Source organism: Hippoglossus hippoglossus, chromosome 3 (assembly GCF_009819705.1).
Source record: "Hippoglossus hippoglossus isolate fHipHip1 chromosome 3, fHipHip1.pri, whole genome shotgun sequence".
Taxonomy (NCBI): domain Eukaryota; kingdom Metazoa; phylum Chordata; class Actinopteri; order Pleuronectiformes; family Pleuronectidae; genus Hippoglossus; species Hippoglossus hippoglossus.
Genome location: NC_047153.1, coordinates 18,603,841 through 18,631,023, shown reverse-complemented (window position 1 = coordinate 18,631,023; position 27,183 = coordinate 18,603,841). Strand labels below are relative to the sequence as shown.

At 41.1% G+C, this 27,183-nt stretch overlaps 1 protein-coding gene across 2 annotated transcripts in view; it reads left to right on the top strand.

Moving 5' to 3' along the window:
* ush2a (Usher syndrome 2A (autosomal recessive, mild)) overlaps nucleotides 1-27,183 on the top strand; it is a 198,975-nt gene that overhangs the window by 102,833 nt on the left and 68,959 nt on the right. For both annotated transcript variants that reach the window (XM_034581476.1, XM_034581477.1), the window contains exons 48-63: nucleotides 648-795; nucleotides 2,505-2,647; nucleotides 10,517-10,681; nucleotides 10,772-11,208; nucleotides 11,507-11,676; nucleotides 11,768-11,934; nucleotides 12,058-12,146; nucleotides 15,315-15,649; nucleotides 17,227-17,382; nucleotides 18,989-19,152; nucleotides 19,448-19,657; nucleotides 22,911-23,113; nucleotides 23,208-23,320; nucleotides 24,317-24,545; nucleotides 25,909-26,077; nucleotides 26,203-26,424. In XM_034581476.1, coding sequence (XP_034437367.1) covers nucleotides 648-795; nucleotides 2,505-2,647; nucleotides 10,517-10,681; nucleotides 10,772-11,208; nucleotides 11,507-11,676; nucleotides 11,768-11,934; nucleotides 12,058-12,146; nucleotides 15,315-15,649; nucleotides 17,227-17,382; nucleotides 18,989-19,152; nucleotides 19,448-19,657; nucleotides 22,911-23,113; nucleotides 23,208-23,320; nucleotides 24,317-24,545; nucleotides 25,909-26,077; nucleotides 26,203-26,424 — 3,120 coding nt within the window. The remainder of the gene's footprint in view (nucleotides 1-647; nucleotides 796-2,504; nucleotides 2,648-10,516; nucleotides 10,682-10,771; nucleotides 11,209-11,506; nucleotides 11,677-11,767; nucleotides 11,935-12,057; nucleotides 12,147-15,314; nucleotides 15,650-17,226; nucleotides 17,383-18,988; nucleotides 19,153-19,447; nucleotides 19,658-22,910; nucleotides 23,114-23,207; nucleotides 23,321-24,316; nucleotides 24,546-25,908; nucleotides 26,078-26,202; nucleotides 26,425-27,183) is intronic.

Sequence of the window (27,183 nt, the reverse complement as noted above, 5' to 3'; positions counted from 1 at the left end):
ACGACAGTCAGTGGCCGGAGATGTTTTTCAGGTTGTCTGTCCGTCCCGTTCTTAGCAACATATCTCAAGAACGCCTTGAGGGAATTTCTTCAAACATGGTTTTTGGCCTCTCGAACACGATATCCCAAGTCTGCCTTTGTTACTTGGACTCGTATATTAACTGATGAGATTTCAGAGGGCAAAGGTCACTGTGATCTCATGAGTCTGGAAAAAATAATATCTTAACTGAAGCTTCGCTGGTTGGCAAAGGCATACACTAGTAGGGGAGTAATTCTTGTTGCAATGTATCATCATCATCAATTTTGTGTAGGAGTGTAAAAAATAAAGAATATGATTTAGAAAAATTTACACTTGAATTAAAGTGAGAGCTGGAATTCAAAGATCATCAAGGCACGTTCTCTCTCTTTATTCCTGTTTCTCTCTTTCTGCAATCCACTTTTCTTTTTACACTCCACTCTAAGTAGAGCCATTCCTAGACAAGTCTTTATTATGCAATTGCAAAACAATATCAAATTGACATACATTCTGTAATATGTATTTATCCATTGTTGTATTTTTCTTTCAAACTTTCATCTCTTCACCACCTTCATCATCTGTTCCTTCCTCCCGTCTCCCTCTCACCATCTCCTCTCTCTCTCTCCTCACAGCCCCAGATGGGTTGTTACCTCCGAGGTTGACACATGCAGCTACAGCCAGTCTGAACGTATCCTGGTCCCCTCCTGCCCACCGCAACGCACCTGGCCCGCTGCACTACAGCCTGCAAATGAGGACATCCCCACAGAGGCCTGTGATAAGGTGAGAGCGAGACCATTGAATGCGCAAACACACACACACACACACACACACACACACACACACACACACACACACACACACTACACAAGTGGACAAGTTAGCATAAAGGTCTCCACAGTGGCCTGAGACAGAGACACGTGACGAGCAATAAGACAATGACAGACATGCACAACACTCTCAGATACCTATCATGTATATTTTCAACTATAAATGTGAACATACACATATGCATCCACATGTGGATACAAAGGGCCACATTATACAGCACAGCTGAACATGTCACATCAATATGACAGACCATCAGGAAAACAGGGAGTGAATGAGCCGGAGAGACAGAGTAAGAGTCAAAAAGACAAAAAAAAATCAGAGACGGGGCCGAGGGAGATGGAAAAAATGTGATAGAATAAAAAGAGAGAGAGGGTGTGCATCTGATATGTATTCATTACATGCTTCCTGACAACAAATTGCAATTTAATCCAAGAAGAGGAGGCTCTCATTCTGTGGTAATAAATAAATGACTAGCTACATGTATTATATATCAGACAGCCATGCCCTCCTCCTCCTCTGCTATGGAAATCTCATTGTTCCCTGATTTATTCATTCATTCATCCCTTCTATCTATCCGATGCTAAATGGTCAACGGTCCCTCATTTATGACAATATTCTTTTACCTTGTCCTGGATTCCTTTGTATGATTATACGATATGGGATCAGGTGCGACATGAGGTTACGATAAAAAGATATGAAAATATTGTCAAGATATTCACTGTTTAGTGATCCTATGAAATGTTTCTTATGACACTTTCATAACCTCGATAAGAAAAAATACGACAAATTTAGAAAGAACTTTACTATTATTACTACTATTAGGAGTAATATGAAAGAACCACGTTCTAACAACTGTTCTCTACAGGTAACCTTTTATCACTGAACACTTAAATACTTGTGGTTGTTCAGATCTTTGTCATCTTCATTTTCTCTTTTTTCACATCTGACCAAAATTCCCACACTATTCATCCTGGAATGGTCACTGCATAAATGCTAAACAGCTATTAATGTGATAAAGGTTTAAAGACTCGCTTTGGAGTTTCCTTTTAATACAAAACTTCACCCACATGTATATAGAATAGCCATATGTACTGTACTATAGAACAGGATACCATTGACTGTAAAGATGGACGAAATGACGACTACCCAAAAGTCAAAGCAAACCATCTTGATTTCCCCCCTCGGTGGCTGCAGTATAGGCCATACAATTTACATTTATCATTTGTCATTTTAGGGAGTTTTTATCACTCTGATGTCCAAGTGTTCATTTTTGTCATTCGGTTTAAATGAGTTATTTGATGCAATAAAAACAGGGTAAAACGTCATGATTGACAGTTGAGACTGACTCTCGATTGGTCAAGAGCTGCATCAGTGGTACCTTGATACTGCAGCTGCGGTACCACGATCAAGACTGTGCAAACTCTTGGGCCAAATTTCGGCAAAAGTGCAAGATGACGACACCTGTATCCAAGATACTTTTACTTAATTTTTGTAAAACGGGAGGAGGTGGAGATGTGTCATGCTCAGAAACAATGCATAAGGAGTTCTCTAGCTTTTTGTCCCTTTCTGAATACCTGTTTGATTCCTGCACAACACATTTTTAACCAGATCCAAATGTGTGCTAGTAATTTCATTCATGTTTTGTGTCCATCTGCTCTTAGGCTTGTGGAAAACGCAACAGACACCTATTCCTATCATGTAAAGGGCCTGTTGCCGTTCACACAGTACCTGTTCCGAGTGGTGGTTTCACACACACACGGCCAGACAGCCGGCCCCTGGGCAACCCTACACACCGCAGAGGACAGTAAGTACACATACAGCACTCACACACACACTATAATTATTCTATTGATCATGAACAAACTTGTTATTGTGTTGTCAGTGCTGCTGTTTCTGCAGACGACCTGTTGGCGGTGGGTGTTTTCATATTGAGTTGTGCTGCCCGGGCGCTCATGTCAGCAGTCCAGCCGAGTTTTGCAAGTGACTGGCTGGCAGGTGTCTGGCAGCAGCTGGTTGCTAGTTGGCCTCTGCCATCAGTTGGCTGTCAGTGCTGCTGAGTCAAAGTTAAACTCAAGGAGTCTGACAAATCTGCTGATGGTACGTGATGATCTAAACAATAGACTCAAACATTAAACATATGGCCTGTGGTGGGGAAAACAGAGCCTCTGTCCAAAACTCTTCAATTCCTGAAAGTCACCACGGTTTTATTTTATACTTATTAATTTCTTGATGCTTGTGGAGGTGATCAATGTGACCAAGACAATAAGGAAGAGAGGCAGCGACAGAAGATATTAAAAACGAGGACGGCTGGTGGAAACATGGGCACAAGCAACATCGGGTGAAATGGTGACAGAGATTAGCATACTGTAAGGTGTGTGTGTCTGTGTGTGAGTGACCTAGCCAGTGTCATTGTGGGCTAATTGCTGTAATAGAATCATATTAGCCACTAGAACAGCCTCCTCAGTGCAAAGTTATAAATTAATTAGCACCACGCTATTATCACATACATTATCATTAAGCAGCTGAGATTTGCATACACTGGATACATCCGCATGTACACACACAGAGATGTGTACGTACACATGTATGCGCGGCGTACGTATAAATACACATTCACATGAGCACAAGTGCGGGTACACACACACACACACACACACATCTGCATTTAGGATGCATTAAATTATGGCCCTGTGCTTTTCTCTTTGCTATGCAGAATTGAATTCCCTCTAGCAAATGAGCACGCGCACACACACTTGAAAGACACACACACACTCTTTTAAACAGACTGAGCTTTTTCTTTCACACATATCGCCCTGTACGCAACAAGTAAAGATAATGTCAGTGTCTCTTTCTCTCTCTCGCTCTCTATCTCTCTCTCTGTGTGTGTGTGTGTATGTGTGGACTGTAATAGATGTGTCCATTCGATCAAAGTCTGCCCCATCGTTCAAACCACCATAGCTCTCTTTCCCCTCCAACTCTCTGACTCACACACACAGTGAGAACATGTGTCATGCACACACACCACCTTGTCCTCCTTATCAATCACACACCTCCTTATGCTCACAAACACAGTAATGAAGCTTCATGCAGACAAGCTCCCACCCATAAGCACAGGCTGACAATGTAAGAAGAAAAAAGAAACACACCGAAACAAGACCCAGCATCATTTGACTAATGCTTTATTAAATCCTAAAAGGACAAGAAGCTAGGATGATACTTAACGTGCACCCTACTGACACAGAGGTCATTCAGGCATAGATACAATAAATATAATATTGTTCATGTGATGTTCACAGTTCATGTTCATAAGGATTTCAAATAATCACAAATAATTTAATATCTAATTTCACCGTTGAAGTGTAACATCCAATCATGGACATAGATGATTGTTTAAACATGAAAATGTCCAATCATTTTGAAGTATGCATTAAAAAAAATCTTTTACCATATTAATAGAATACATGATAGCTATGGGATCTTGCACTAAGAAGGGATTTAAACCCATGATGGGAGGAAGCCTAATGTAGCCCGATCGGATTGTCCCAACACGGATGTGTAATTTGTCAGCATAAACCCGTCCTCTTGTCATTTTGGCAGTGACGGGAAAAGGCTGCATTTTCCCCCTAATCTCTTTTTCTGCACTCTACAAAAAATGATAACCAACGCAAGCCCTTTACTCAATATCATTATCGGGTATAATGATACGCTGATAGTTGTGATATAATTGTTGTTACATTAGTTTAGGAAACATTCATATGTAAAAACTATCATCAACATATGTGCACAAAATCTGAAATTGGCACAAAAAAACCTAAACAATCATATTTATTAACTCACTCATACATTCTTATATATGCTAAAGTGACATGTACAGTAGATCTCGATGTACATGCTCACTTTTTATAGTGTTGTGGTCCTTTGGATTTTACTGCAGGATTTGTTCTCTTTCATTACTTTACACCACTTCTTCTGTCTTTTGATTTTTCTCATACCTCTCTCCTTCTTTCTCTTCTCTTCTTCATTCCTGTATTTTTTTTAATTTGAACACAGAATGGCTTTCACCCCTTCTATTTGACAGATAAGCCTTGTGAGTATTTTGAGTAAGAAGGGAGAGAAAAGAAGACAAGAAATGGTGAGAATGGCAAGGAAAGAAAAATGTAGAGAACAAAAAAGGTAAAATGAGGAATTGAGGGGGAAAAAAGGAAGAGAAGAAATGAGAGGGCTAATGACAGAACAGAGAAAAAGAGACCCGCTCTTCCTCCTTTCCTTTTTATCATTCCATTAAAGTTTTATATCCATCTTTTTAATGTAATTTGGTGCCTATGAATTCCTGCCGCTGAAGAACAGACAGACAGCTCCTGTGAACATAAACTCTAGTCGTGTTGGACAGCTCCCTTTCCTCTGTCTACTCCCATGTTCACACCAGCTAAGTGATCTAAGGGAGTGTGTGTGTGTGTGTGTGTGTGTGTGTGTGTGTGTGTGTGTGTGTGTGTGTGTGTGTGTGTGTGTGTGTGTGTGTGTGTGTGTGTGTGTGTGTGTGTGTGTGTGTGTGTGTGTGTGTGTTCTGTGAGGAAAGTGCACGTATGTGTGTTTTAGAGTGTTATACAGAGTATGAAGGAATACAGCACTGTTTTGACAAAATGATCTGAGCAGAGCTGTGTGTGTGTGTGTGAGAGAGAGACAGAGAGAGAGCATTGAAAAATGATGTTTAACTAAATTGAAATTAAAGCAGAGTGTGAGAGAGAAGAAGGAAAAGGAAAGAAAGCAGAAAATGGGACCGAAATGAGGTTGGAAGTAATGACAGAACACAAAGAATTCATGTTATTTAATGAATGAGTGACTGCATTAATAAAATAATACTTCACCTTATTCCCCAGTATTCTGTTCACCGAGCTCTCCCAGGGAAGCGATGAAGTAAAGTGAGCATAATCCCATTGTTATTTTGCATATCAAGAGATAACTTGAATATATTATCTACATTGATTTATACTCTTTACCTGAACATGTATTTACACATTGTCTTTTAGATTTTTTTTGTTAAATATAGTGGATAATATGGCTTTTGTTATGTTTTTATATATTTCTTCCTTTGATAAAAGTCATAATTTCCCACAGATTTAGATAATTTGACACACCCACAAATTTCCACATTATATTTTAAAAGCCGTTTTTTGCTTTGAAACTATTTTTGCTCTCTGTAATGGTGGTGCATCAGAAGGTTACCTAGAATTGAATAAACCACTCCAAATAGTCAGTGTCTGAGAAGGATATTGAAACATTTTGAATGATTGACATTTCAAAGGGTATCGTGATGGTCATAGTTACTTAAAGGCTAATGCACATCTCACATACTCATGATGTTATGGATACAAATCAAGTTCATGACCTTGGCCATATATCATCCTCTTTCTCGATGCTTCTCTGGTGTCTTCTGTCGCCGCAATGACATTAAGTCATCCGTAGAAAAAGTAAAGATACCAAATGCAATGTAAATTCTCACCGTATTGCTTGTCACGTTTTGACACCGTGTCATAAGCATCTTGATAACAGTAAAGCTCAGCGTTTGTCCTCATTATGACTCTTAGGAGCCTCGGCTCACCTTCAAAAGCACCGTCACCCACACACACACACACACACACACACACACACACTTGCACACACAAGTCCCTGTGCAAGTCTAAAAAATAATACCCTTCCTCTTCTCTTCACATGGCTACACACAGATTTACACACATAAATATACACAGATGGACCCTGATCTACACGCACATACACACAAATATGCACAGGACGCTGTCTAACATGTATACACCCACAAGTACACATGCATATGCACAAACACACACTCCTTCCTTCCTCCCCCTTTCCCAGCCCTTGTCAGTTGATTGTGTTATTACTATGCTAACCAAATCCTTATAAATGTGATTTAAAGCTTGGCGGCCTTGCACTCCTGTTTGAGCCTTCTGCTACTGTGTTTTACTGGCGCGAGGAGGAGTGAGGGTGGGAGGTGTGGGGGGACGGATGAAGGGAGAGCGGGGGGAAAAAAGAGGGCACGGCGTCGGGAATAAAGAGGTGGGAGAGGCAAAAGGTAGTGGGAGACATGGGAAAAGATGCACACTTAAAAGAGGGAGGATGAGAGACAGAAAAATAGAAGAGGGATGGATAGATAAGGAGTCAGGAAAGCAGAGAGGAAATAGTTGGTACACGTTCCCTCAACGCTCGTTCCCTCCTGTCCAGAGAGCAGTAAAGCGTCAGTAAAATAAAAAAAAGGAAAAAAGCATCACCTGCATCTTAAATGAAAATTTCAATTGAAAAACTTAACAGCCCTTCAAATTGCAGAATTTTACACGCGCCAGTAAAGCCTAAATAACACTCAACACTTAGAGGGAGAGAGGGGGGATGGGGGAAGGGAGGAGAGGGGGTTATTTTGGTTGGTTGCTTGGGGCTGGATCAAGGTGACTGGGTTGTGTTTGGTAGTGAAATAATTTGCAGTTTAGGACTTTCTCTCTGTCTAGCGTCTCTGCGTGTCTGGTCACCATGTCTTTCTGTTCCAACAACAGACGGGACAAAGGAAGACAGGAGAGAATATTGTCAAATAGACAGAAGGATGCAGAATGTCTAATTAGACAAACGTGTAGACCGACACCCCCACCCTCCGCAAAGATAAATGAGCACCCAGCGAGGCGCGGAGTGCGGCCGGCAGACATACACGGAGACAGACAGGGAGACGGGCTCCTTGGTTATTCGTAGGGTTCAGTGGACCTTTGGTGGTAATTGAATCAGTGTGAGTGCTGAGTAGAGCTAGCATAAAAACCTGTTAACCCAAAAGGTCAACTCTCTGCATTGTTTATTTAGCAGGGAGCCCGCAGAGAGAGGGGGAGAAAGGGAGAGAGAGACCGTGACACAATGCACAAAAAAGAGAGAGCGAGAGGAAAGAAAGAGAGGTGGTGGGGAAGAGGGAAGGAAGGGGTCAGAGAAAAGAAGAAGAGAGAAAGGGGAGGAGGAAAATGGACAGAGGGAATGATGGGTTGGTGGTGGCACTATTTTTGATCTGTAAAGTCAGCCAAGCTTTACATCATCATTTTACATTGCAGTTTATTTGTGTGGGAGATGGAAAAGTGTGTGTGTGTGTGTGTGTGTGTGTGTGTGTGTGTGTGTGTGTGTGTGTGTGTGTGTGTGTGTGTGTGTGTGTGTGTGTGTGTGTGTGTGTGTGTGTGTGTGTGTGTGTGTTTACTTCTCTGTCCTATTTTTAATTTGTCCTATACCATTATATCAATTCATCCATATCCTTGTGCACACCTGGTCACTATCATTTTAAGAAACGGGTTGCCCTGCTTTCCTTCTACCAGAAAACACAGGCTATTAAATACAGGGAAGACATGCAGGGCATCACAAAAACAATGTCATGTAAAACATTAGGCTCTTTGGTGTCATAATTACACAAAGACACAAACCTTTTGCACAATAATGACATCCTGGGCCAAATACTGAAGAGCAGTCGTTTTCTCAATTTAACAAGAAACATGCAATTTGAAATATGTGCCGTGCCACACCACTGATTACTGAAGTTATGATTGGATGTCTGTTTAAAAAGAACCTCTGGCATAATATGAAAGCATCTGTAGCATGTTGAATTTCATCAATCTTGAATCCCATTGGCTATCGTCTGATGACAAATTAGCCTCTGGGGGCAACGGCCAATATTTTGGGGCTTCCTGTATAGACAGTGGATATCTGGGCCAAGACTTTGTCTTCTCGTGGCTGTACAATGTTTACAGTCTGACTAGTTTCTCTTATCACATGAGTCATGAGTTTTGGCTAATCTCTATTAACAGCTATCTATTCGGTCAATGTGTTCCTCCACTTCTGATCTCAATACGAAGTGTTTATCTGCAGGCAACCACAGCCTGCTCAAACTCCATTGGTCAAACTAACAGAAACTAGATCTTGTCCCTCGCATACAGATTCTGCATATTCACATGGACAATATGTTTATGGAGATTACAGTATAATATTCAGCAATATTGTATCACATTAACTCACATTGTGTTGATTAAAATCATGATAAATCACTGCATCACAATAAGGTTGAATCATATCATATCACTGAAGTAGTCGCTTCACATGTATCTTCAATGTTTCGGTTCGTGGGCAGTGTGTCAAGATATCACATCGGCCTCAGTGATGGAGATTCTCATCCCTACTAGTAAACTGTTGTCTCATGTGCATGCTCACTGACACATATACATACTTACACACTTTATATATCATAGAGTCATGCACGCGTACTCTCTCTTCCTGTCTCTTCTTGCACACACACACACACACGCGCCGCCATCTGGGAAAGCCGTTAGCGGTTAGCGGTAGCACTTAGCGACGCAGCACGCTCCCTCAGTCCGCTCAGTCACCTTGATCTGCTTGCCCTTCACACAGCACCATTACTGCTGTACTGCATCACCGTTGGTGTGGGTATGTGAGTGTGCGTTGGAAGAAGTGTGTGTCTATGTATACGGACATGCATCTGTGTGTGTGTCCATTACAGAGCAGTACAGTGGGATGTAAATGGCAGGGGAGGCAGGGGGGGGATTACCTTCAAATGAGCTACCGTGTAGTGAAATATCCCTCTGACTATTCCTGTGCAGGTTCCTATCTGTGCATGAACATGTGCAAGTCACGTGACATACGTGTGCTTGTGGCCTTCTGATGTTCATCTCTGTCTGCCTGCATACTTCTCTTACTAGTGAGGATCATTTTGTGTTCTGGGCAATTAAAATTGTAACAAACATGAAAACACAGTGGACCCAAGTTTTAATATTATGAGAAAAAAGTTGTGAATTTGTGAGAATGAAGGCTACGTGTCATTTTATAGGGGAAGTATCAGAAGATCAGCCAATCGCTGTGTTAAAATGAGGAATGTTGAGAATCTTGTTAGGTTATACTTTAGTATAGGTCTCACAAGAAACAATTACATTTTAATTGGTAACCAAGATTTTGGATCCAGAAGGAGCAGAACTCTGGCGAGCATGGATTCTCCTCGCTGCTTATTTCCTATTTAACTATTTTTCCCCCTTTATTTTCTTAATATAATGATTTTTTTACTGTGATAATATTAACACCTTATTCTCAATTATGACTTAAGCTTTTTTTACCTGTTTTTTTTTTTTTAAGGTTTAGGATTTTAAACAAAACTTTATTATCAAAAGTACAGTTTATCTTTTAGATCTTTTTAATTACTAAAATCCATGGTCACATAAATGTGTGTGCACATTGGCCAAAGCCAGTGACGTAATGTTCCCAGCAGCCCAGTGTGGCCGCCACGTCACCTCCTGAATTTGCGGCCGAAAAGAGGAGCAGCCTCTCATTCAAACAGTCACAAGTGCTGCATAAATCCATAAATACAATCTTGGGTTGCTCGGGGAGAAATTGAGAAAGAAAGAGCCTTCCCGTGTTAATCCCTTGCATAGGGATGGCAAAATCACTCTTTGTCCTTCTGATGTCATTCTTGATGTTACTTGTCAAATAATTCCTTAGAACAAATCCCCTCACCTCACTTTTTTTATTTCTCATTCTTTTTATAAGCACGCACACACACATAAAGAGTATGTTTATCTTTAGCTTTTTTTATCCTCCTCTCCCCATTTCTTCATCTCTTCATCATCCTCCTCTTCTGCAGGTCCAGGACCAGTCGTCAGCCCAACGGTGTCAGGCTTTCATCCTCGAAGTGTAACAGTTACCTGGGTTCCTCCTTTGCAACCAAATGGCATTATCACCAATTATACCCTCCGTCTTTTGCCCATCTCTGTCTCTTCTTTAGCTTTCAAACCCAGCTCCATCTCCAGAACAACTGTCAACTCCAGCTTGAGTCCGATATCTGGCCTATTGTCCAGCACTGAGGGTGCAGACGTTAACTCAGTTAAAAGCCTCGGGCCAACATCCAGTCTAACCTCCCCTGACTCAAACCACATTTCCACGTCGACCTTTAACTCAGGCATTAATGGCAGCTCAAGCCCAATCCAAGGCACGAAGCCCAAACTTGTCCCTAAACCCTCCTCTAGCCTGACGCCTGTTCCTGCAGGAGATGGCCATATTAAGTCCTCTCATCTAAGCAATACAAGCCAAGCCACTGAATCCAGTACCACCAGTGTGAACCAAAGACCCGGCCCCTTACTGCAAAGCCCAGACTACAATGCCACCAGCTCTACTACTGAAAGTTTTATAACACAAGACCCCTCCCAGAGCCCCAGCTCCAGTTCCTTTAGTGGAGTCTCAGATTTAAGCCCATTCCCTTTGTCAGTCACTATTCCAGGGAACACCACCAGCTTCACTTTCCGCGATCTACTGCCATACCACACCTACAGCCTTCAGGTACTTTTTAGTGAAGTTGTAGATTATTGCTTTATGATGGCTGGTTGTAGTTACTGGTCTTTACTAAGCCTGGTCTTTAGAATGAACGCCAAGCTACAACCAGCCTAGCAGGCGCAAGACCTGTTGGTGCAACAGGCCCCAGAAGTTTTTCTTGATGTTTGAATAATCAGCTACCATTTTGATCACGAATAATAATCATGGTATTCAACTTGTGGAAAGAAAACTGCTATAATTACAATGCTGACATTTGAAACACTTATCGCATTGTGATATTACAAAAGAAATCTCTAATATCTAGGTGGAAGCCTGCACCAGTGTGGGTTGTTCAGTGTCTGGGATGTCTCAGCATTTCCGTACCCTCCCAGCTCCCCCTGAAGGAGTTCCTGCACCTCACCTTTACTCTGACACCCCAACCTCTGTTCTCTTGTCCTGGGGTGCACCAGAGCGGAGCAATGGACCACTGGATCGGTGAGAGATGGTCAAATTTATTTCATATACTTTTAACTCATATTTGAAATCAAATGTTTAATTTCCACTGTATCTTGTGTTGGGGTGTTAGGTGGCTGATTGAGCGTAGAGTCACTGGGACTAAACAAATCTCCACTGTGGGCCACCTCCCACCAGAGTCTCCTCCTCTCTCCTTCCTGGACTCTTCATCAGCTCTTAGTCCCTGGACCAGCTACCAGTATCGACTAGTGCTACATAACCAGGCAGGGAACACCACAGGTAAGGCTTTGATAAAGGGATTAAGTGAAATTAAATTCATCTGACCAAGATGTGAGTAATGGAAGTTGTGAAAAAGTTGTTTCACAATAGGATCCTTAACCACAAATGTTTTCATATTTGCAGGACCGTGGGTCAGCATCACTACCAGACCTTCTCGGCCCGCTGGTCTCAGTCCACCGAGGCTGAAGGTCTTGGGACCAGAGTCATTTCAAGTGAGGGCTATTTTTTAGCTACCTTTTTTACAATTTGACTAAAAACACATTGGCTTGGTCTGGTAGAGCTTATACTAGCCAAGCCTGCCACACTGCTAATTGTAAGTTAATTGTAATATCTCATATTGAGTTTATATAATAGAAGATCTCTGTATCCGTGAATGAGTTTAGGCTTTATAAAGTGTTTAAGTTTCTTTAAACAGAGAAAAATACGCAAAAAATACAATGCGACGTCAGTGAGGATCTCTTCAGTCACCCTGGGTTTGACAGAATTGGAGAGTAGAAAAGACAAAGCAATGTCAAACTGATTCTTCTGTCTTTCTCTTTTGGGATTTAATGAGAAAGAAAAACACTCAACTCAAGGTCCCCTTCAGAAAATGGGCGGGGCTGTGACCCTGTCTGAGGCAGCTTCCTTCCTGTCGGCCATTTTGAAGGAGGGGCCAGAGTTAAGTTCTAGCGTTGGCTAATCCCACATCAAGCCCCTGAAACAATATTGTATGCATATCTACACACACACACACACACACACACGCATTCACAGGCCTGCACTTATGCTAACTGCAGAAAAATGCTAATGCCTGTCATCATTTAAGAACTGCCCCTGTCATCTCTGCAGCAGCACAGCTTTAGGGGTCATGGGTCCAAGAAGCAAAGTGTTCCTTCCTGGTTGTTGCTAATTGGACAGACAGACAGGCCGCTTCCTGGTTACCAGTTGACCTTGACAACACAGAGAGGATTTTGAGTATCTCCTTCATCCTCAAAATGGTTCATTTTCTCCTCATTGTGGCATAAAACTAATTCCATTATCCAGTTTGTGTTTCATTTTCCATTAGCTTGTTTTGTTCTTTTTTAAATAGAGGCATGGTATCTCTGACTGACTGGAATAGTTTGTGATGCAGTGAGAGGCGGAAAATCAGCACATTGATTGTTGCATAACTGTGATGAAAAAAGAGAGCCATGCAATTAAGCAGAATGACATCACAGATACAAAATAGATTTCTTTGGGGAAACAAATACCAGTGCACAGAGGTTGAGTACAAAAAAACTTTTTGCCCTCTAGTGTTACATCCACTAGAGGGCAGTACAGATGATGGAGGACATTGTGAAAATGTACCTCTTAAGAACAATGTATCAACTTATTAAGTCTCAACTCAAAAAGTTCCATCATTGTTGAGAGGTCTTTCTTGTGTCTCATGGTTGTCATACTTAAACTATTAGATACACTGCCCCCTATGATCTCCTTTGGTACTGCTCCGTTTGAGAAGACGTGCACAAAAACTGACAAAATGAACACAGAGTACGGACAGTAGACTCGTTTCGGTATACATATCTAACATTCAGCAGTAATGCGCCTTGAGTCTTCATCTTTGTTAGTTTCTGATCCTCAGCTAGAAGTGATCAGCTTCTCATTCTGACGTGAGGTATTTCTGCAGAGATAGTTAGGGATTTGCAGGTAGTCAGCTAGTTATGCTGAAGGCCTATTGAAGTGAATTGAACTATTATTGTAATTTGATCTTGTTGAGATCTGTGATATGCACCATACCATTTACCAAAAGTGGGAACAGTTTGGTTTCTCTATAAACTTAAGGTCTTGACCTTATTAGGTTATGCTTTAGCTCTCAATTTTGCCATAGACTTTTGTGTGAAGCACTTTGTGACCTCGTTTAAGTTATAAAGTGCTATACAAATTAAGTTATTATTATTATATTATTATTAATTCAAAAACAAATCAAAGTGATTTATTACTTTGCTTTATCCCAAATCCAGAGAGTTTGTTTGCGGTATGTCGATATAAATTTAGCTTAAAATAAAAGCAATCGCGTTAATGCATGTTCAACCAAATTGTAAAACTGTACTGTCAGCTACAGTGGTTGGCACCTTCTCTGTACCTTGGAGTTTTCTCTCAGTATAATAGCATGGATGCGCAAAGACACCGCACACATTCTCTTTCACTCTTAACTTTATCATCTGTCTCTTTCACTCATATACACATATACAAACACACACACACACACTCGCAGTGTGCTAGCCTTAGCCCCAGTGCACCGTGTCAGTCCTGGGTCTCCGCTGTCCTCACCATCTACAGATTACATCAGGCTATTCAATCTGTAAATGACTTCCACCACAAAGAACACCCAACACGCACTTTGGGAAATGAGCTACCTAACTCAACTTGACCCTGCCCATATGTGTGTGTGTGTGTGTGTGTGTGTGTGTGTGTGTGTGTGTGTGTGTGTGTGTGTGTGTGTGTGTGTGTGTGTGTGCTTGTGAGTGTATGCATGCGTGTGTTTGTGTGTGTTTGTCCTGTGTCACCTCTCAGTGTCACTTGTTAAATGAATATCAAGGTTGCATGAGGAATAATTATTCGTGATGTTCATTCATAATACTCTCATCAATATTGACCACTTAATCACCTAAATACTTTGTCTCAACAAGCTCTTAACTGATCACTTATTGTACATTACCGTTTGTGTTCATACTGTAAGTGTGTTAAAGCAGACAAAACACACACTAAACACAGATGTGTATCTGTGTATGTGCACATAAAGTTTTGAAATTTGCGTTTACCATGCGTAGGTTTGTGTTTGTGTGTGGATGTAGAAATTAAACCTTTATTTTATACATAGCTCTAATTCAAATATGTAGAGGTGTGTGTGTGTGTCTGTCTGTGTGTGTGTGAGTCCCAGTTACCTTCATCTTCACTCTGAAATGCTGACAGACTGAACTGTTTCCAAATCAGATGCAGCGCTCAACAACAGCAAGCTTTTGTTTTTGCATGCAGCAATTCCATTACCAGCTGCTTTCATTATTTTACCATGGTGTTTGTGCACATGCACGTGTTTTTGTGGGTGTGTGCGTTTGTGTCCTGTTTTAAAAGGAATATTCTGCTCAAGTCAAAGTCGGGTTATCTTTTTCCACAAAGGAATTGAACACACACACACACACACACACACACACACACACACACACACACACACACACACACACAAACACAAACACACACATAAACACACCTCAGCCAACCAATGGGATGACTTCTCTTGGATAACTCTTCTAAAAGGAATAAGTGAACCAAGCCTAAATTGTATTTGTATTACTCTGATTATTTTTAATGCTGTATTTAAAATAAACAAGCCCAAACTTAAATATAACACACTTGTGTTCCAGATCACATGGTCGCCTCCTCTTATTCCTAATGGAGAAATTCGTGGTTATGAGATCCGCCTACCGGAACCCCGTATATTCCATGACAGCGGTGACACATCTGAGCTCAGCGTCACAGTAACAGACCTTATTCCATACAAAAACTACAGTATTACTGTGTTGGCGTGTTCAGAGGGTGATGGACATGTTGGAGGATGTACAGAGAGCCTGCCTACTCCAGCCACTACACTGGCCACAAGCCCTCAAGGCCTTGCACCGCTGTCAGTTGTGGCAGTCAGTGAGTCGTTCCTCGCCATTTCCTGGCAACCACCACGCAGGCCCAATGGACCCAACATCAGGTAAAATTATATTACACAGAAACCATACCAAGATGTTGTTCGTAATGTATTTCTAACCTAAGATGACACATTCAGATTGCATGAGTATTAGGCCGCTAATTGCCGCTCAATCCTAGTTGGTGGAGGAAGTACTCAACCCTTTTACTTACAAGTACAAATACATAGACAAAAAGTAAAATTACCACATCAACATTTGCATTTGATTAAAAGTAAGTAAGTACTTGCTTTCTGTAGACATACAGATATTTGCTGATATATGTGGTGGAGTAAAAGTAAGAAAAGTACCTGAAAATAAACCTACTTAAGTACAATAAAGATACATGAAGAATGTACTCAAGTAAATGTACATTGTTAAGTGATGCAGGAGTAGTGTAACACACTGCTAACGATTTTCATTAACTGCATTAAATTGTTGTGAAAAAAATGTTGTACATATAATTTAAGCAGAATTCTCTTTAATTGTAAAACCTGTCAGTAGCTATTGAGGAAAATTGTTTTGCCTTTGCTCATTGGCCAATCTACTGTCAGAGCTTGTGTGCAGACAAAGGAGGAACATAAAGTACACAATGGAAGAGTAGTGATGAAAAGCATTAAGTGGAAATACTTTTATTTTATTTTTTTGTAATGTAAATTGTATGTAGATTAGATTTACATTTCAACTGCACTTATTTCAACCTGATTCAGTCAGGTTTCCTACTGTTGATCAGTGTTTTTCAATTTCAATTGAACAAGGTTGATGGAATATAACCAAGACATGAAAGGTAGGATGATTAGGTAATAGCTCAGTATGAGCAGACACTCATCCAAAATCCGTTACTAATTATGAAGACCCAATATGTATGAAGCTCAGTCTGCGTTAGCATTGCCACTTTACATAATCTGAGCCAACCTTGTGTTTTTATTCATTGGCTATAGCCTACAGTTAAAGACCAGACAGCTCAGACTGTAGTTTACAGCATGTTAATATTAAGAGACACACTGGAGATGTTCAATTGCTGCTGAAAAACGTAGAAAAATAGATAGGAACACGTTAACAAGCTGCTAACATGAATTCCCTGGTAATGAGCTAAGTGCTGTGCATTTTTAATCGCTGTTTTCTCGCTCCCGATGCTCATCCCGGTCCGTTTTGTTCCGTCCTGTTCTACTCTGTCGGCGATTAGGCCTAAAATAAAGGTCCATTTTCCTGGCAGACGATTAAAATGCATGAGCCCGTCTCTCTGTTCTGCTCTGCTCAGCTCTGTGTGTTTGTCTAAGTGGGTTGGTTAAAAGGCAGCATTAAGCCCTTCTCTTCTGATTACAGCAAAAATTAGCATCACTGTGGGGAGAGGAAAACACAAACCCTGCAGAAAAAAAACAACAGAGGGAGGGGTGCAGGGAGGGAGGGATGAGATACAGTGAGCGCAAAAGAATAGAGATGATGAAAAACAGCAGAAGAGGAGGAAATGAGTGATAAGCAGAAGAGTCAGTTGTGTGTCTGTGTGCTCATATTGCTGCATTTCTGTACATGTGTTGTGTGTTAATGCATTCCTAAACGCCACATGTGCGCGTGTGTTCTTTTATTCAAAACTCCCCTTCAGATACAAGTTGCTCAGACGTAAAACCCACCAGCCCCTGGCCATTGCCACGGTCCCTGCAGTAACATCCGAGTCCCCTCCCCCTGCTGAAGATCTCCATCACTGGCTCCATGTTTACTCCGGCACCAAATTGTTCTACCAAGATAAAGGCCTAAGCAGGTGAGATTACTGAAATGAGCTCTAGAGCAAACGCCGGCGCCGCAGCAGACCGTGTGTGCAGAGCTGATCGGCGAGCTGCCGCTGATGCCGATCTTTTAATACCGCTCAAAGATACATTAAGCAAATATCCCAAAGAATTAAATTGTTTTTCACACAGCGTCCCCTAATCTCAGTTTGGCACTTGGTGGAAGCTGATTTTTTTCCCCTCCTCTCTATGCTTGCTAAACGGCTCTGGGTGTACTCTTTTCACGGTTGTGTCTCTACTGGGCTTTAGTCAAGTAGTAAACTGACAATTGTTTGAACGTGTCAGCACTTTTCACTTGGCTTTTTTCTTCATTATTGATGTCTAAGAAATAAATATGTGAGGAAATAAATAGTTTAAAGACATAATATGTAATAATTCTTCATTGAAATGTCTATAAATTACCAGACCTATGTTTTATATGTTGTTGACTTTGTATATAATCCAAAATGTTTTCAACAATGTTCAAACCCTGAGAAATCCACAATTTTATTCAAACTGCTGGCCAACGTCATCAAACTAATTTTTTTGTTATTGTTTAGAGTAAGAGAAACCAGAGGCCTGTACTACGAAGCGAGTTACCCAGGATATATTTCCGATATCCGGTTGAACTTAACCTAACAATCGCAAACTTGCTAAGCAGTCATCAAAGCTGGTTATCAACTCGTTAAGTCAACCCAGTTTTGCCTGATCAAGATCTGAGCATATGCACATGAAAGGTGAGGGCTGTCTGCTCGAGTCTCAGAGAGAGAGAGGGGGAGGAGGGGGAGGAAGGGATGGAGGCTGTCAAAAGGTAAATCTATATCCCGTTACCAAAAATTTTAAATTTATAGGATAAACCTATAGGGAAGGATAAAAGCCTATTAAAGCATGTCTTATTAGACCACTGCTAACACACCCAGTACATCAATATCAGTAACTCCCACAAGTAAAGCAAAGTAGAGTGATGCAGACAGTCTGTGGTACTGTGAGCACATTGCTCCTACGTGTCAGGTTGGTTATGTTCGGTTCCAGCAGCTGACAAAGGTTTATTATTCCCTCTGATGAGGATCTATATCTTTCATAAAGATCCTCATCAGAGTAGGCAAAGGAATTTTGTCGTTCTCTGAAGACCCATGTCTTCCTCAGAGACTCTAACAATCCACACCGAGCTCAACGGGATCCTCTAAGAACACTGATGTCATGTTTCATAGGAAGTGATTGGTCAGTGGGCGGAGCTTTTATACGGGTTGATCTGTTATCTCCAACTAGACCTACACCGGAGCAGGTTAGCCGTTCAGCACAAGTTACCATGGTGATTTTCCCCGATAAGAAGTGAACAAGCTTCATAGGACCGGAAATCCCGAACTAAACCTGAAGTTACCCTGATAAGTGCAAATTCTGCTTCGTAGTACAGGCCTCTGGTGGCTGAAGTTAGATGTTGTACATTTAGTTACAGGATTATGATCCCTCTTATCCAACATAAGGGGCAACTCTTTCTTATTTGGATCAATGGCTTACAGTGTCAGTCAGTACTTGCAGAGGAGTTTGTATCATGCAGTAGCATTTTTATTTTTTTCTAACAGAAGTATTATATCTCAACAGATTCACCCGTTACGAGTACCAGTTAGTGGTCCACAATGATGTGGGCTTCTCCTCAGGAGAGGTTGTTACCGCAGTGACCATGGCGGGGGTTCCCCTCCACCCTCCATCTCTGTCGGCTCATGCTATCAATCACACCGCAGTACAGGTCAACTGGACACAACCCTGTAAGATTACCCTCCGTCTTAAACACACACACTCAAACACACAGACACACACACATTAACTCAGTCTTTTCCCATCACAGGTTTTTTTTTTCAGAAAGGTTTGAAGCTCAAACTGTTTTTCACAAGGACAAAAGAGTAAACACAGACACATTAGATCCACACACAAACATATTCTCATGACATGTTCTGTGAAGATGTTTTTTTCACCTGACATTTATCAAAAAGAAACTCAAAATGATATTTATTTTGAACTGTCCCTCACTCTTCCTCCCTCTGTCTCCATTTCTTTTCTCAGCCTTGCAGGACCTGCAGGGAGCGGTGGAGTCATATTTTCTCACAGTAGAGTCTCCCCAGTCAAGTCAAATCTTGGCTTTACCCCCTGAGATCAACTCCACAGTGATAAGTGACCTTTGGCCCAGCAGCACATATCTGGTGTCTTTACAGGTGTCCAACGGAGCACATAACACAACAAGGGCAATAGCTAATGTCACCACAGAGGATGGAGGTATGTGTACGTTTGTGGGATTTTGTTGGCAAAAAAGATTTGATTTTAGAAAATGTTTAAGACTTGCATACTTACTTTATAGATGGGTGTGTGAGGGTGTGTGGTTGTGCACATAGCGTCATGTACAGTGCATAAATCCGATACATCTACGAGAGGTGCCTGTGTTAATATGCATTTCCCTGCGTCTCTGTGCTTCACAGGAGATGTTAAACACATCATGTAGCGAGGCATGAAATCAATACAAAGTGTGTGTGAGGCAGATTTAAGGTGTGGCAAAGTTGTCATTGGCACCAAACACCGACAAACACGCCCACACACAACAGTACGCACATGCTGTGTTCTACCTGCCAAAGAAGACGACAAACATGGCTGTCACCGTGTCCCATGCAGGCTGTAATTACTGGACTTTACCATGCAATTTTTACATAAATAAAAGCCTATGTAATATAAATAAAAATAAATAAAATAAGAAAAATCTTTCACCAAAAAACAAACAAAAGAAAAACATGTCATTGTAGCTGCTTTCAGGCATGCACTGAACTCCGGATTCGAGAGCTTTTAACTATAAGAACGACGCCAGTCTTGATGTGCAGTAAACAAAAACATGTGATTAAACGCAGAATTTAAACGTTATGTCCGACCTCCTGCATACTGCACCACCCCTCACCTAAACGCTCCGGAGAATCTCCTGCTGCACTGTTTATATGTGAAAGACAAACTCTAGACAAAGTCCGAACCTCATTGTTCAGACATTCTGCTGAGTTCATGTCTGAAAAGCAGCTTGTCACAGTTTTAGCTGTTTCTAAATTAAGACAGGGAGTCTATTAGGATGTAAAATCAATAGCTTTAAAGTATATCACTTCTTAGATCTACTAGTATTTCCCTTTTCAATCAGGGTCAGCTTTTACTGTCTTTAGCCATATGTTTTGCACTGGCTATCATAACTGTCATCAGGCGTCGTCTTTCCATTTCATTTTCATCTCTCTGCCCGGTGTCTCAGCATTCAAGGGTTTATCTTTCAAATCACTCTGTGTATTGTTATGTCAGAGGCCTCTCAGTGTGGCTGTTGTTTCCTGTATCAGACCATCTCTCTGCCCACCCCCCCGTCCAGTCCAGTTCCTCCTCCGTCTCAGTATAATCATATGTCAGAGGCCTCTCTCTTTCTCTCTAATCTGAGCAGTATAATAAAAAGTGCATTAAAAACATTAGAAAATCATTAGGTGCTAAAGGCAAAGTACGGCTCGTTTAACTGAGAGGGCTCTGGAGGTAATTTCATTATTTTACAGCTATAAGACTGCACACACACACACACACACACACACACACACACACACACACACACACACACACACACATACACTAAGGCCAAATATATTCTAACTTATGCAGCTCAACCCTACCAACCATCCTAACATGGCCTGCAATCTATAGGGCAATGCTAACACATCAGGCCTAATTGGCAAGAAAAATGTGTGTGCGTGTGTGTGTGTGTGTATGAGTGAGAGGGGCTCAGTGTGCAGTATTGCGTTGATAATGCCATCCTGCAGTAAATGAAATGTAGAGCAGTAGGTTGGGTTTAGGTAAGTGCATTGGCAGCAAATGAATTGGGTTAACTTCTCTTAGCTGAGTGCATTTTCACTTAGAATAACAGATGGAGCCCGTACGATCTCCACCACCATGTTCACTATACGTCTGTGTTTGATTCTCTTCCTCACTGCTTGGTTTCCATTATCATTTGAATTTATACCGTTAAAATGAACAATACTCTCTGTTCTTTCTACCTCTCTTTGTTATTTCATATGATCCCTTCTCTCTATATTTTCTTTCACAGATTAACTTTGTCCTCTATTTGTCAGATTTTCTGGTGTCCTTCACTGTCTCTGTAATTCACCCCATTAGTTTGCCTCCATATACGAACTCATTTCCTATAGGTTACCTCACTCTATTATTACTATAGCAGTTTGAGTTTAGTATCATCTGTGGATGAAGAGAATTTCAGTCGGGGAATTAAAGGAATTAGACTGAAGGGACAGTGAAAGACAGAGAGGAGTTAATAACACAACCCACACAGGTAGAGACCGTCTCACTGGAAGATTTACTGTTAACTATGAGTTGAAGAAAATACGACGGAGTATTGGGGTACATTGAAGGAAAAAATGTCAACATTACAAGAGTAAAGTCGCAATATGACGAGAATATAGTCATAATATTACTTGAATAAAGTCATAATATTATGAGAATAAAATCGTAAAATTTGAGGGCGAAAAAAACAGCTATTTTCTCCATCCGCTATTTTTTTAAGTATTGATACTTAAAATAATGTGGTGTGCCAAAAGATGGAGTAATTAGTTATTTGTGTAAACTATACTGAAGTATTGTTTATTGTTCATTTTTTTTATTGTAATACTAGGTCAGTATACTCCTAAATTTACGACTTTACTGTAATATTGTGACTTTATCTCATAAAATCGTTACTTTTTTCTCGTTATGTCTGAATTGTTCTTCCTTCAATGTGGTCCTACTATTCTGTCGTAAGAAAAAGAACAAGCTGATCATAGAGAAAATAATCAAAATGCACTGAGCTGAGAGAGTTTAAACTAATTCAACTAAGTCCTATTAGCACACAAAGTCTCTCATGTCTCGTACACAAACACATGTGTCTTTGTCCTGCGGTACACATAAACACAAAGCATCTCTGTCTCTTTCTGCTTCACTCACACACTCATGAATATACATTAAAAGTGTGATGCCTGAAAGTTTGTCGGGCTGCGTTAAAACCAGAGATCTGCTGCTAAACTAACTTTGAAAGAAGCTTGCATGATGTCCAGAGAATGTTGTACGTGTGTTTTCAAGTGTGCTTACTGCAAACTGGGGACCTCTGAGTGCCGACACGTAGTTTAAACTTTTTTTTCTCTGGTTTTATTCTAACTTTTACAAGCCTGTCCTGATGACCACTAATGCAGCACAGTTTAATGGCATGTTAAAGTTTTAGTGATGTGGGTTTAGTGTAAAATAATTCCAAGCACTGTAGGAGCAGTTATCATGGTGTAAAACTTAACCCTTTCAAAAGATAACGAGACAAATATCATCTTTTGCTGCTGTGATCTTACTTACAATGCTGCACAGTAAATGAGGCTGAGGACTCTTGTTTCGTTATGTTTGTGTTTGATGATGATGATGTCTCTAATCTTCAAACTTTAAAATGTTGTGTTGTTCTTTAATTTTGGGGTCTCTGCTCTCACATGTATCACAGAGCCAGAGGGGATGTCAGCTCCAGAGGTGGTTCCTGTAGACAGCACCACAGTGCGGGTGCTTTGGTCCCCTCCTCTACGGCCAAATGGAGCGGTTACTGGTTACTACGTCTATGTCAATGACCGTCTCCATGGCAGTGTAGACAACAGCTCAGGGTCCTACCTGCTGGGAGACCTGCTGCCTTATACTGTCTACAATGTACAGGTACACACACTAACAACTGCTGACAAGAACGCACAGATACAAACATGCAAACATGTGAGTCACGTTTTGGTCTGATGTGTCGTGTGGATTTCAGGTGGAGGTGTGCACCGTGTACGCATGTGTCAGAAGTAATGTCACTCAGACAACCACTGTGGAGGACCTGCCTGCTGACCTGGGCACGCCACACGCACAAGTGATGAGTCCCAGGTAACACGCAGATGTGCTGCAGATATATTAACTCAGTTATTCTTTCACTTTCCTCAGGCCCCTGCTTGTCTTTCTTTTCTGAATGATCATATTTCTTGACTATATTTTGAGTGTTGACGTTGTTTCAGGTTCATTAAATCTTACAGCCTTTGATTTGTGTGCAGTAATCTTTAATGTTTATCGGCAGCACACAGGTTGGTTTGCAGCTTTGACACAACAGAATCAATACAGCTCTCACCAACACAGCAAACTGTGGACCTGTGACAGGAGGACTATATTAAAATGATGTTTTATTTTACTCAGTGTCGGCACTCTGTACATCATTGAAATAGAGAGTATTTTAATGTTAGTTCTTTGAAACTTCTGTTGGATAACAAATGATAACTGCATTTATTCCTACTGCTGTAAAGACAATGATTGTCGCACATATTCCTCTTCTATAGTCTATAAAGACTGAAGATGTACTTTCTAACAGTAAAAGCTGGTGAACCATATAAAATGTTTAGCATAAAGTAATCCATTAAAGCACTGCAGTTCATAATTGAGATTATCTGGTTCAATAAAGGTTATTTAAAGTCGTCTGACCATAATTTAATCAGATTATCTCAAAGATGCTTTTTAACAGCTTCCCAAATGAATAAAGTATGATAGTAAACTGACATTTTGTTTGCAGTCAGTTAAATTTAACGACATTTAAATGCTCTGCTTCCCACATTTGACCTAAACCGTTATGTTGCAAATCTTACAGATGCAAAGGAAAGTGGTGATTTGTGGCTTATTTTCTCCTTTGGAGACTGTGGAAGTTGTAACTCTGAGTGTTACTACACAGGTCTCTCCCTGCCAAAGATGTCAGCGATAAAACAGAGGAAAATCAATAGTGTGAAGTGTATAAAGATACACACACCCTGACACTGTAACTCAACTTTGTCAGGCATTAACCATGCATGAAGTGTATGTGTGTGTGCATGAATGTGTGTCACTCCCTCTCTGTCTCAGGGCGGTGAGGTTGAACTGGTCCCATCCAGGCAAACCCAGTGGCATCATGCTGGGTTACAAGGTTTTAAGACGGACCCTGAGGTCATGCACCAGTGGGTCAGCAGGGGTCATGTCCACTGTGGGGGGAGAGTCAGAAGGTGCAGGTGGTTTAAGGTTCAGATGTTCCTACCTGCAGTGTCCTGCCAGTCATGGTGTGTGTGGAGCATCCTGCTTCCTTCCTGACGTCCAGGTAATTGTGTGAAGTGATTTTATTGTTCTTATCGTTTTGTATTTTTACTTTCTCTGTAAATTATTTGTTCATTTTCACACAAAGTGTAAAACAGGGAGTTCTGGGTCTTTGGCTGCTGATCTTGAGATACAGTTTTTCTCTGTGCACCCTCATGTTCGTCCTCACCAGACACATACAAAATAAGATAAATAGTGACTCTTTAGACAAATACACACTCTCACACTTCCAAATGCACACTATTTATAGAGGGCACATGGTCATCCTCTCAGGCATTAATTCCCTAAACAGGATAACTTGTCATCTGCATTCACTTCCATCCTTGTGTCACGACTGAATACCGGCCAAGTTGGCACAGTCATACATTTGTCCCCACAGCACCCACTACCATAAGATTTACTGTCAGCTCACACATACACTCACATACACACTTATTTAAGTATTATGAGTGCACAGGCTCATGAACCCAGAAAAGAATCCCCCTATATCACAAGCCTGTACTCACAGTCCTCCATTGTGAGTCTAGCATCTGTAATATGTAAATGTCGACAAAACACACAAGATGTATCCTCATTTTTACATCCACGGCAGAAATCTAGATTATTACTAAAGCGTTTATCAGAGGAGGCATACAACTGTAGCTTGTGTCAATTTGGGAAGTCATGAAAGTGCAAATTTTTGATGATTAGTGTTTAGTGTTTTTGTTGTTGTATCTGCATTGGTAGTAACTGAGTTTAACGGCACTTCAATTATTGTAAAGCTTTTGTTACTTGTTATTTTGCTGATTTATTTATTAAAGAAATAATCAATAAATAAATGATGATGTATAATAATGGATTAAATTACCTAGAAGTAAATTAAGTTGTTTAAATCAGATGCAACATTTAAGTGATATGTACATTAAGGCTTTAATAACTAAAAAGGTCCTCAGTAGAGCACATACCTCTGCTAAGGCCCAACAGTCAAGCTGAACCAAGTTTAACACACTCATTGATATCAGTCTCTTACATGTGCCAGATTTTACCCATTAAGATCCATGAATTATCTCCTTGGAAAACACTGAAAAAGTCTCACAGTGTTAAAGAAAGTGAAAACAACTTCCTTGTGTAATCTTACTTACAACAAATATACAAACCAACCAACAAACCCCCAACAATTACAATATATGATTGTGAAGTGGGTCATTCAGCGTAATTAGTATTTATACTTTTGGTGCTCTAAGTATAATTTTATACATTGTCACATTAGTCGTTTTATTTCACTGTCTGTTCATTTTTGTGTTTTTTGATATGTGCATACTCATGTGTTCATCTGTGTTAATTAAAAAAGGTATTATTCTATGTGTTTGTCTGTCTGTGTTAACTAGGTGTGCTGCAGTGGACGTTTGCACCCTAAGAAGCCACATCATCACTGCTGTGAGGGCACTTATCTGAGTTTTAGTAATTCCTCCAACCCGGTCTGCTGCAGTGGCAAACTGCTCCCAGCTCTCCCGGACCACCAGTGCTGCGGAGGATACTACGTGCATGTGAAAACCAGTGGGTTTCAGATTTCCTTCATGTTTTTATGTTTACATGGGAGTTGTTCTTTTCTACTAGATTTGAGTCTGTTCTTTTCCATGTTGTGTTTCAAGTGTTTCCTTCATCCGTCCTTGTCTCTGTAGATGAATACTGCTGTCCTGACCACTCGCAGGGCCGGGTCTCAGTGGGGCTGGGTGACAGCTGCTGTGGGGGGGTTCCTTACTCCATGAAAGGCGGCCAGCTCTGCTGTAGCAGGAGCCTGCATGACAGCTATGGGGTCCAGTGCTGCGGAGGCCGGATTGTAGATGATGTACCGGTGTGCTGCGGCGATGCTGAGAGGGGGGAGGTGCATACATATGTCCCAGGTGAGTGAAGGAAACACTAACTTAACATCCACTGTTGTTAGAATAAGATTGAAGTCTTTGATCAGCAATGAAAGCACACTGGATAAAGTTTGATGGCCTGCTGAGCCTTCTTGGTCCCAAACTGCTCTTAATCCTTTATTGTAAAGCCTGTTGTTCAAAAAACTATTTACTATGGCCCAAAAATGATCTTGTCAGGTGTTTAGTCCCTGGTGATGTCTTAACGTTTATTGGCCGAAAATGAGAGAGTGACAGAAAAAAGACGATACGACAAGAGAGTAAATCAAGGAGGGCTGAGTTAGACACATGGTGCAGGAACGTGGGGTCGTTTCCCTTTCTTCCTCTCCTGCAGTGTCCCGATGCACCCGGATACCATGGCACAGATGGGACTGTGTGTGTGTGTGTGTGTGTGTGTGTGTGTGTGTGTGTGTGTGTGTGTGTGTGTGTGTGTGTGTGTGTGTGTGTGTGTGTGTGTGTGTGTGTGTGTGTGTGTGTGTGTGTGTGTGTGTGTCTATGCAAGGGTGTGGGTGTATGTGTGTGTCATTAGACATCTTTGTCATGGCAGATGATGATGAAACACACTTGGGATGGCACCGTTGAGGGCACTGCCAAGCACACAGCAGGACAAATACACAGTCATTCTCTCTCCTTCTCACACACACACACACACACACACACACACACACACACACACACATATAGAAATATTAAATGCACCCACACATGCACAAAAACACACACACAGAGTCAACAGGGTGCCCT